Source organism: Mus caroli, unplaced genomic scaffold, assembly GCF_978045245.1.
Source record: "Mus caroli unplaced genomic scaffold, Mus_caroli_1 scaffold_1, whole genome shotgun sequence".
NCBI lineage: Eukaryota > Metazoa > Chordata > Mammalia > Rodentia > Muridae > Mus > Mus caroli.
In genome coordinates this window covers 129290331-129301719 of record NW_028227256.1, presented here as the reverse complement: position 1 = coordinate 129301719, position 11389 = coordinate 129290331, and the positions used below count along the sequence as shown (strand labels likewise).

Sequence of the window (11389 nt, the reverse complement as noted above, 5' to 3'; positions counted from 1 at the left end):
CCTACGACACGGAGTGCCACTCTTCTGAAGGAGCATCCAAGATCAAGGGAGAAAACAGGGTTCCCAGACTCTGGTTCTGCAACTTGATCCTTAGCGCGTGGGGCGGACTGTGGCACCTGAGCATCCATCAGACCTGCTGGGTCCTGGTCCCAGCTTCTCGTACGCAGGGAGGGGTTCGGGGGCGCGCACGCAGGCCGCCGGGGACGCGCTGGCCGCCCGGGGGCGCGCACGGGCTAGTCTCTGCCCTAATGCGGCGGCTGGCAGCGAGAGGTGCTGCAGGGGACGCGAGGGAAGTGGCGGCGCCGGGAGCGGACAACTGGGACTGCGCCCGGGGCTGGAGCCGGAGCTCCTCGAGGTAAGGTGAGCGCGGGTACCCGGTAGGGTAGCAGAACCCGGTCTCGGAAGCCCAACCAGCGGCACCCCGTTCGATTCCGCTCTCCTCAGTTCATCTGCATCCCCCGACCTGTCCCATCCCCCTCCATCCACATCCCTGTGCCTTTTTCTCACTACACTGCCACCTGCCCGGAACCCACCAGATTCTGGCGGTGTCTCTCTCCAGCTCTCAGCCCTCTCCACCCTAATACCCTTTCAGACTAGGCTGGCAACATCCCATATTCCATCCCTCTCCCTCGCTCTCTCTCCTTCCTCGCTGTCTCAGCCTCACCATTGGAGACCAGCCAGCCCCTGTGTTTTCTCTCTGTACACCTCACTTTTCAGTTCCCCATTCCACTTATGTTTTCCTGCCTCACCCGTGGCCCCTCTGCTTGCCCTCCCTCCCGAGGCCCTGTGTAGTGCTGGCCTCCGTTTGCTCCCTTCCAGTTTATCCTCCCCATCCCCATCTTCACACCCAGTCCCAACTCCTTCTAGGTGGCTTCCTTGTTTCCTCATCCTGCACACTCCCTCTGGAACATCTCCCCTACTCTCCTTGGTTCCTAGCCGGCCTACTACCCATTCACCTTCTCTGCCTGCCCTTCGTGGTGATGTAGATCCGGTGCTGACTGGGCTTGGACTCAGTCTACCCACCCATGCATCGTCCTACTCTGCCACAGAGGCCTAGGGCTCAGCGGGCCAGGTGTTCACTGTTGTGAATTCAACCTCTCTAAAGCCCTTTGCTGCATGTTTGAGCCTGTTCATGGCTTTGGAAGAGAGATACTTGGGTTTGTAGGCCTCTGTGTGGTCCTCTCCTCTCCTGGAACTATTCAGGTTTGTTTCCTAGATGGGATCGGAAAGGGCTTGAGGCTGGGAGAAGAGGCAGGTCCAAGGGAATGGCCCTCAAGCTCCTGAGACTTGTCCTGAGTCCTGGGCTGCAAAAGCCTGGCAGAGAAACCTTGCTGGAGGGCCTAAGAGTTGGGATCTTAGCAAAGACTCTTCCTCAGCTTTCAAGCCAGCATTCTGGCATCAGGAATGGTCCTGAGTGTGACCCACGACATGACTGGGAGTGGTCAGACTGCTGAATCACGGAGACTGTGGTCCCATAACAGCCCCCCTTACTCCCTGAGCCAGGGTCTACTTTTCATTCCTCCCTTGGCTTATTGGCTGAGTTGTGCATGCTTGTGTGTATGTGTGTTGTGTATGAATGTGTATGTTGTGTATGAATGTGTATGTTGTGTATGAGCATGTATGTGTGTTTTGTGTATGAGTGTGTGTGTGTGTGTGTGTGTGTGTGGTTCTGGACAAAGATGCCTCCTCTAGCTCCAGAGGAGAGGGTGACAATATTCCTCTTCTTGCCTGTCTCTTTCTCTGATAGGAGGGCCCTGATGTGCCTCCTCTAACCTTGGAACTGAGGTGAGCCTTGCTGGGCCCAGATCCAATCTTCAGTAAGGCAAGGGCAGGCCATAGCCTTTGAGACCAGGGTGCGCAAGAGATGTGTGGTTTGAATAGGGCCAGAGACCAGCAGGTTCAGATCCCATAGAACTGAAGCCCAAGTAGAAGCTGCCCAGGGAGAGGGTGTGGAGCAAGGAAGACCCTGGAGAGGCTGTGGGGGCAGCCAGAGGAAAGGAGGCAGAACTCAGTCCTCCCTGTGACCAAGGATGCTGGATTGGTGGAGCTGCATGCAGGAGGCAAATGAGAGAGGAGGGATCACCTTCCTGTCCAGTACATCTCACCTTTCGCCTTGACTAAGCTGGTTCTTCAGAGAGAGACAATTTTCTACCCTTACTCTTTGGATTAGGCCGAAGGAGTGTGTGTGTGTGTGTGTGTGTGTGTGTGTGTGTGTGTGAGAGAGAGAGAGAGAGAGAGAGAGAGAGAGAGAGAGAGAGAGGATATGATATTATAAGAAAAGAGACAAAACCCAAGAAACTGTATATGCCTTTGTAAAATAGGGGCTGGCTTCCCAATCCCCTGCCTCAAAGACTCCTCTAAAGCCCTAGGCTTTAGAGGAGGTAAGATACAAACTGCAGTCTGGTCCCGGTTGTTTCCCCAGAGGTTCTTGCTTTGGAATACTGAGGGGCTGAACACAGCTGACTGAAATGTGGGCTGTGGTAATTCCGTATGGCCTCCAGACTGTGTCTGTTCAGGGGACATGGTGTTGGGAGACTGGCTACATCGGCTTTGTCACCCTTCTTGGTCCCCTCCCCGTTGCCCGTGGGGGCAGGGCGGGAAGCTTCTCCTGGCGTCGGGGCCTCCGATCTGCCAGCTTTTCCTGGTATCAGAGAAGCATCACCTGCAGCTGTTGTCGGGAGCTGATTGGATCAAGGCTCTGACGTTTAAGTGCTTGATTGGGGCTCAGGTTAAATGGGGCTTCTGATAACAGCCTACATATTTCCCAGCTTTGTGCAATGAATCTCAGCCCTTGCCCCCTTGTTTGGCATCACAAAAGCTACAGAGAGTTAAATCCAGGCACGCCAACAGCAGAGCCAGCTCCCCAGGGAGCAGGGGCAGGACCTGCCAATTGTGCTTCACTGGCTGGCTCAGGTGGAACTGCATGCAGGAGTGGTTCCCTGTGGACAGAAGCAGGCTCTGCTTACAGCGGCTGGCTGGTCCTTTCATCGTCACACGGAGGGGTGGCTGAGATCTGAGGTTTGGGTTTGAGGTGGGGCAGATCTCAGGAGGGTCCTGTTTTGCAGTGACTCTGGGACAGGATTTCTCCCATCATCTGTCGCAACTTGTTCCTCACTTCCCATGCCACAATTCTCTCCCAGGGTGGTCTGGATGCCAGAAGTATGGCGATCTCTGAAGCCATCCAATTGTTGTGGGGTGTGAGCATCTCCTTCTGTCTTTAGAAACAGAAATCCTTAGGGAGTCAGGAAGGAAGAGGCAGAATGGTCCTGGTCCTACTGTGTTTGATTGGACGCAAGCCGTGGAGAGTGAAGGAGAGGAACTTGAGTAAGACTGGGTTCATGTTCACTCCTGCCTCAGATGTTCATTAAGCCCTGCAGTATGTTGCCACCGAGCTCAGAGAGGGAAGGCAAGGACAGAGCCAGGTCTTCTCAGAGCTCTGGTATCATGGAAGAGGGAGACAGGTCATCAGACAAATCATAAAGAGAAGCCTGAGTGACGTTGGGCAGACAAAGATGCTGAACTAACTACAGGATCCCGAATCCTACTGGTACCAGTCCCTCTTGCCCAGAGCCACCTGGAATAGTAGCTCAGAGCTGATCTTGATGATGACTGCCTAGGAAAGGCTGGGGGTGGAGGTGAGATTCAAGGTGCCATCAGGTCCCCAGCTTACACAGCGAGAGCTTGGTTATTCTGTGTGCAGCTGAACCATGGAGTTTGATGGAGACGCATCCACAGGGAACCCTGGGGAAAGGTAGAGGCTACTTAGCTTTCCTAATCCCATCTTCTTTGAACATATATTCTAGAGGCAAAGTGTGGTCTAGTAAGGGCTTGGAATGTCAGAGCCACTCAGAGGACAGGCCTGGGTATCCCCAGGGAAGGTTCCCCGTCTGTTGAAGGAACAGCAAGTATGACACACAGTCATGTTCAGAAGTAAGGCAAGGGAACACAGTAAGCTCTGACACATGGGAAGGGTCTTATAGGTATAAGGAGGCTCAGGCAGGAGCCATCATATATGTCCATATGGGAGGAGAAGTTGAAGATGAACAGGGGAAATCCTTAAAAGTTATGCAGTTGATCAGGTTATCTCCAGCCTCCACAGATGCACTAGTAAAAGAGCCAGAACAGAGACACACTTTCATCTGTGTGGGTAGCCTTTCCTGTTCCCACACATCCAGTATCCTGAGCTTTGAGCTGTGTCAGGACCTGTGCAAGATAGTGTGTGATGCATTGGAAGGAAGTGGAATTATCCCCCAAAATCACATAAGAAATGCTGTAACAAAGGTCGAAGAGTTCTTGTTCTTCTAGGTGCATGCCTGAGGGGTGACAGTGGACAGAGAACCTACCGTGATAGCAAAACTCTTTGGCTAGACACGTTGCCTGCTTTGCCTAGAAGAGTTTGATGGCAAACCTTTGAGCAGTCACCAGAGGACTCACTGACTCAGAGAAGGATCAGGCCTTGCCACAGGGCACAGGTTGAGTGCTTATGGCTTGGTTTCTGGGACATCAGGGGAGCCTGGAAGCCAATGGCTGCCCTAAGAGCTTAAGTAGGCATTTTTACAGTGTTGCTGATCCAGGGCATATGTCAGATCGTCCAGCCAGTCTGAGAACTCTGGAGCCACTCTCCTGAGGCCAGCCAAGAAGCAGTAGCAGCAGAGTGGAGGAGTCTTCACTGTTGAATGCTTACTGTGTATTAGGTGCCCTACTGTGTGCTTTATCTGTGCCCCCTCACTTGATCCTCATAAAAATGTGCAAAACCAGGTATGTTCAGGATTCAATTTCACAGATAACCACAGACTCCCCAGAGGTGGTTGCTGGTTGAAGATCATAGGATGAGTGACTTTGCAGAGCTAGGATTTAGATCTATGTGTTTGACACTAAAGCCTCTCTTTTACATAGGAGAATGAGTTTCCAAGCTCTGGTAGAACAATCAAGAAATGGGAGGGACACCAGAGTGGCTCAGAGAGCATGTTGGGTACCTTCTGTTTCCTGAAAGACATAGAATGGGAGGCACAGAAAACACCTTGTGAGCAACACTGTGCACAGAACCCTGAGCTGTGCTCAGAAGTTAGACTGTCATGTTTCTCAAGGAGGAGGAGCTCAGGCTGAAGGGGCATCAGGGGGTTTAGGGGAAGGTGACATGGTACAATAGAAACTGCTCCTTTGCCTTTGAGGTCACACCAGAGGGAGAAGCAAACACTTGGCGGCTTAGGGTTCTCTGCCTCACCTTGCCTGCTCTCACCCCTACTCCATCCCCCCACCCCAAGGCTTCCTGACACATACAGACTGGCAGGGAGGGGACATATGTGGGCCTCTGGTCCAATTACTGACAGAACATAGCTGTGTTTCTTTCTCTGTCAAATTGGAAGGTTTCTGTTTCTGTGAATCCTCGTCTCTGGGATTTCTGTCATTGATTAATTTCTTGCTGTCTTGACTCTCTCAAAAGAAAAGAACTGGAGTGCTCGGGGCACTGTGGGGTCATCCCCCCCACTCCTGCAGCTCCCTCCTCAGAGAAGCAGCTGCCTCATGGGCTGTCTCTCTTCCTTCACCTGCTCCTGTCCTCCCCCCCCCCCCTGCCCCCCAACCCCACCTCCTCCCTGGCAGCCCCTCTCTCTCATCATTATAATGCTAATTGTGTTGTTAAGTTTTCTGAGATCCAGAAAGAAAGCCCCAATCTGTTGTAATGAATTTAATTAGAGAGGGGCTTGGAAGACTTTAGAACCTCTTACAGGATCACCATAAACAAAGTTAACGAGATAAAAGGCCCAGATTAGCTCTGGAGTTGGAAGGGAGGATTTCTCCATTGGTCTTAGGGTCAGTCCTGGGCACTGACTGGAGTTGGAGAAAGGCTGCACAGGGCTACTGTCTTACCATTTACCCCACCCAGCGCCGCATCTTAGTTTCCTGCCTAGTTCTGCCCTTCAGTGAGATTGTGACCATTCTCAGCAGCAGTGCCTGGCTTTTCTGAGACACTTGCTGTTTGGTCAGGGATATGTCATCTTCCTCCAGCAACACTGAGGCTTTTAAGACCCTGTCTGAGTCCCATGGGCTCAGATGTAAAAGACATTTGCTAATTTCGGACAGTGTATACTATACCATTTATGGTGTGTGGCTCTGGTCTTCATCATCTGAGAGGAAGTCCCTGCTATGGTTCTCCGGATAAGGACCTGAAAATTCACTGACCAGAGCTGTTAGGAGAAAAGCAAGTACCCCTAATTCTTCCTCTTCCCTGGTCATAGTGGGGTCTGCCTGCCTTGCTTCTCTGAGCACTTAGCACGGTTGGTTATCTTGGGGGCAAGCCTCCAGGAATGACCAAGTTCTGGCTTTGTGTGCTGAACAAACTTTGCTGGATGCAGATCAGGCCAGCTGGGATGGTCCTCAGATCTTGTGGTTTTCTAAGATAACAGTGAATGGCAGACCAATTCTGAGGACTTTCCCCAGTCAGGAGAATTCCCCATCTTCTACTGGTGCCTACCATGGACTCCAGCAGCAATTAAAAAAAAAATTAATGGAAATTTCCAGTACTGAGTTCAGTGATTTTTAAACTCATCTCATTTTTGTTACTTAAGTTCTATAAGGTTTTAAACATGTTTGTGTGTGCACATGTGCGCATGTACTGCTTACGTTGATGGAATCGTTCCAGCTGGATTCTGCTTCTAGTTTAATCTTCATTTGCAGTGGAAATCCCATTAAAAATTCCTGGTAGCTCCTCTTTGTGCAAGTGGAAAACAATCACCCTGTATCTCACTGTATGTAGATAGAAAGGGTGGCTACTCTGAGACTAGGCTGTAAGTAGGAGGAGGTATTAGAACTCTCATTTTGACAGGGACTAGACCATTGAGCCGAAGTCTGAAGCTAGCTTCCCCCTCATTCTTGCAATGCCTTGGCTTATGAGACAAATGAGCTTTATAGGGGCATCACCAAAAGTTAGGCTTTGGGATATTACCCACAGTCTGTCTTGCTTCTGCACAGTCAGCAGGGAAGTCAGTACTGAGCCTCAAGCTGCCCGTTCACTTGGCTGAGGGAAGTCTGTGTTCCAGACATTGCTTCCAGGCCATTGTTGAAGAACCCACCGTGTAAGGGTATCTTTCCATGGTGACGTGCTCTTTAGGAAAATGCTTCTGAGGGTATAAGCAGTTTTCCTGCACTGAAAGAAGAAAGGACAGAAACCAGATCTCTCCAGATCTCTTTCCAATTGTCATCACAGACTGAATGGAACTGGAGCCTTGGAAACCTGAGTTGGGGATTTACTCAGGCTTCTCTGGATCATCCAGCCTGGGCCCCTGCCTCGCTTTTACTGCTCATGGCCTCTGACGTCTTCTTGGCAGCCAGTATGGCGTGCATGGCAATTTCACGGACAGCTTGTTTTGAGAGCATGCTAGGTTCATGAGTGTTAGAAATGCCTTAGACCAAGATCATTATTCTGCTGGTCAAACAACGGAGACTTAGAACTGTAGTGTGACTTCTGTGTGGCTCTACAGCTAGCTGCTGGCAAAGCTAGTTCTTCTACATAAGGCTCACCTGGAACCTTAAACGCTAATACTTACTTCACCGTATAAACTAGGCATGCTTTGGGATGTCAGGGAAGGGAGGAGGTTTTGAAGAGTGGTGTGGCTGGCTTGAGTCTCTTGAGAGGCAGAGGTCAGGCAGTAGCTCTTTTAGGGAAAGAAGGCAGCGTCTTAGTCATGGGTAGGAGGAAGTAGTTCTGTGGCTGTCATGATGAATGGGAACAGTGGATTGTACAGGTAGAGCTATGTGGACATGAAACTTCCCTTTTAGCTTGAGACCTTGTGGGGAACAGCTTTTGAAGTTTCTGAACTGAACTGACTCTTGTTTTCAAGACAGCAAGGCTGTAGTGTGAAGACTGGGCAGGAAACACACACACACACACACACACACACACACACACACCCCTAATGGTTTCGGGCCCGTCCTCCTGCAAAGCTGGTGAGAGCAGTGCTGAAACTTTCTGGGCCGCCTGCAGGAGCTTGTCGCTGTCCGCAGTGCTGACGTGAGGCTCGAATTTTCTTCTCCTGTGTGAGGACAGGTGAGAGCTTAGAGTCTCCCAAAGCATCCAGGAAGTGAGACTAACTAGAACAAGGCAGGGGGTGAGCCTTTTTGGCTGTTAGCTGGTCACGGTGTCTAATTCCACAACTCTTGTGTGGAAGGCAAAAGGATGGATCCCTTAAAGGACATACCTCGTGCATGTGCAGGTGTGTGTGTGTGTGTGTGTGTGTGTGCGCGCGTGTGCATGTGTGCTAAGGTCATCCACATGGAAGCCTGCGAGGTCACTTCAAAGTCTCTGTGTGAGAGACCGCTGGGAAAACGTACCGCCTTGCCTCAGTTTCCGCCAGAGCATCTGACATCCCTCCTGCTGATCTGGAGAAAACAGGAGTTTCCTAAGACCACGTGCACATGCTTGCTAGAAGCAGAACTCCCTATTCCCACTTCTGCTAGAAGTGCCCTGTATCTGTACCACACAATAGTGGCTGTTGGTTCTAAGTGGCTGCTAAGTACTTGAAAATGGCTCGTGCAAATTAAAAAAAAAAATCTTTTTCTTTCAAGACAGGGTCTCATGCAGCCCAGCTGGCTTTGAACTTACAATTCTTCTCCTTATGTCTCTTAAATTCTGGGCTTACAGGTGTACTCAAGGTTTACATTTTGGAGGTGGGCGAACTGGTTAGAGGTGCTTGCCTCCAAGTCTGATGACCTGAGTTCAATCCCTGGGATACACGCATCCTCTGAGTGCTACTCGTGTGCTATGGGAGTGCATTTCCCCCAAAGTGTGTAATTTAAAAATTTTAAAAGTTGACTTGAATTTTGAATCGAGTCAAATTTAAGCAACCACATGTGGGTAGCAGCCACTGTTCTAGACTATACAGCTTCGTGTATGGTCAGAATCCTTGGTCAAGGCCACCTATCCATGCTGTTCGGTCCTGTACATCATAATCTCATTGGCACAGAGCAAAGCAGACATTTGGATGAAGCTAAGGTTGGTGATGCTGGAGAGGGCTTCATACTAAAGCCAGCAGAAGTTTGTGGCTGCCTTGTCCTCCTGTCCCCAACATGTCTTGTTGTACAATGGGAGCAAGTGCACCCCTTGCTGGGTTCTCCTCTGCTCAGACGAAGAATACCTTAATTCTGATTAGATGTCCAAGGCCCAGTTCAAGATTTTCCTGGAGCTTTGAATGGGGCAAGTACAGCCATGTGTTTGGCTCTGGACGCCTGGCCCCGGGGAACATGAGCACAGTTGAGAACTGACTTGGTAGGCAAGGTTCTGTCTTGACCAAACCCTGATTGTAATTCTGGGAATCTTTATTCTCGTCCTGTTCAGATGCTGCAGTAGGCTTGGCTTCAGAAGTGGGGAGGGTGAACAGGAACGGCAAACAAAGGGAGTGTTAACAAGTGCCAAGCGATAGATGAGCCAAGGTATAAAGCAGAAACTGGCTTTGTGATGGCCGTCGGACTGCCTGTCTTATCTGTGATAGGGTGTGCCTGATATCCTTGGGTGGCTGTTCTTAGGCTTGTCCTGTGCTAGTGATTTCTCAAACCAGAGTGCACATCTTTTCAAGGGATACTTTAGTGTTGTATATTTCTCCTACAGAACCCCAATGTGCTCTGAGCCATCCTTAATAAGTGCTTGTGAGTAGCTCTTTGTTACCCTGGAGCGAAGTCTCTGACCCCTCGAAACTGTGCACGTGAATACAAACGGTATTTATTGAGCCTCTACCGGGTGTTAAGTCTCCATGCTTGGTACTGTGGGCCGTGATGAAAGAGGAGTGGAGCCCGGTTGCTCTCAGTCTCATGGGAATGCAAAGGCAGGCACGTGTGAGAAATGACACACACATACACAGAGATAGAAACAAAGACAGAAGTGCTGGCCTGGAGACGGTGGGGGCTGGAGTGTAGGATGCTGGAGGGTGGATGATGTATGCGTCTCTGTCTGGTCATCTCAGAGGATTCCCTCCTTCACGAGCTTAGCTGGTACCAGCCAGCTCCATGCCTGAATCCACAGTGCTGTCTTTATGGGTGATCAGGCAGCTTGGTCTCTCTTACTGGGGCAAAGCAAGGCGGTGCTATCCCGAGCTCCCCTCTTCCATGCAGAGAGCTTTTGAGGGAGCTTATGAGGGGACAGAGGGAAGGAGGACTGTGTGGGAGGGGGAGTTCCCTTTGCTTCTCACTGCTAAAATGGTGACAGGATGGTAGGCCCCTCTTAGCCTCAGAGGGTTGCGTTGAGATTCTCACAGTTCTAGAACACGGAGTTCCCAGATGCAGGTCCAGGTGCATCGCTGGAGGAGACAGGAGATATAGTCCCTAAAGGTCACCCGAGGCCCCTTCTCTAGTTACTAAGGAGTGGGCTGCCTAGCAGGAGAAGGTGGTCTGCATGTCTCAGCTGCAACTGGGGAGGGGTTCTCTGTTGGCTGCTGGAGAGGGGTCTCCTTCTCACTGCCCCTCCCTCCCACTGTGCTCCTCCGACCTCCACATATGCATCCCTGGACTTCTATTAGAAAACAGACTCAGACACAGCAAGTCTGGACTGGGCCTGAGGGTCTGTATGCCAATCAGAATCCTGCCAAGATGTAAGAACACATCTTCTGGGGTGGGTGTGCATTTACAAGACATTGACTCTGAGACCCATCCCACCTAATCACTCCAGGCTCTGCAGGCTGGGCCAGCCATGCTCTAGCGTGGATGCAGGCCCTTCAAGGATAGGGAAATATACAGCTTACTTTGCTGGTTGGTTTTCTTCTTCTTTTTGCATCTGCCTCTCTCTTCCTTAGCCCAGGGCACTGTATCCTGCAGCATTGTTGCTAGTTAGTGCTTGGACCACAGGAGTTCACAGTCAGCACGAGAGCCTGGCTTAGCTGGTGACATGATACTTAAGCTCTCTCACTTAGTGCCACGGCCCATGTGGACTGATGGCTCTGATGTTTGCTGCTGTGCTGTACTGTCAGTCATGTGGGATCACAGAGTCTGGTTGCTTAGAGCAGGCAAATCTAGCTCTTTGAAACAGCAACTCACAGTGGTGTTCAGGGTTAGGAACTTGGTAACTGTCCTGTGACGTTTACTAACTGTGAGTGAGTGGGGATGATTCCAGCGTGGAATGGCAGGAAAGCTACTGACTAGGGACCTGACAGTCCAGGCTAACGTGTAGGACAAGCCATTTGATGCTCTCTGGCTTTAATTCTCTCAGGTCAAGAATTGAGCTACAAGTGCCCACTTCAGAGACCCATTTAAATGAGCGTGTCATTTTACTTTGTGATAACCCTTGAATTAGACACTGTATCCTCATTAGAAGGAGGCATTGCATACCTGTTGGGATGGATCTGGGTCTTTCCCATTTGAACATCCCGTAAACATAGCTCATCTCATGGGCCCGCCATGGTACCCC

At 50.7% G+C, this 11389-nt stretch overlaps 1 protein-coding gene across 11 annotated transcripts in view; it reads left to right on the top strand.

Annotated features, from left to right (window-relative positions):
- Nucleotides 1-248: 248 nt before the first annotated feature.
- Nucleotides 249-11389, top strand: part of Nfasc (neurofascin) — a 173766-nt gene continuing 162625 nt past the window's right edge. For 9 of the 11 annotated variants that reach the window (XM_029478694.2, XM_029478681.2, XM_029478680.2 and 6 more), the window contains exon 1: nucleotides 249-355. In XM_029478694.2, the coding sequence (XP_029334554.1) occupies nucleotides 249-355 (107 nt within the window). Of the gene's footprint in view, nucleotides 361-11389 lie in introns of all 11 variants that reach the window. The other 2 variants (XM_029478689.2, XM_029478664.2) reach the window with 2 other exon arrangements.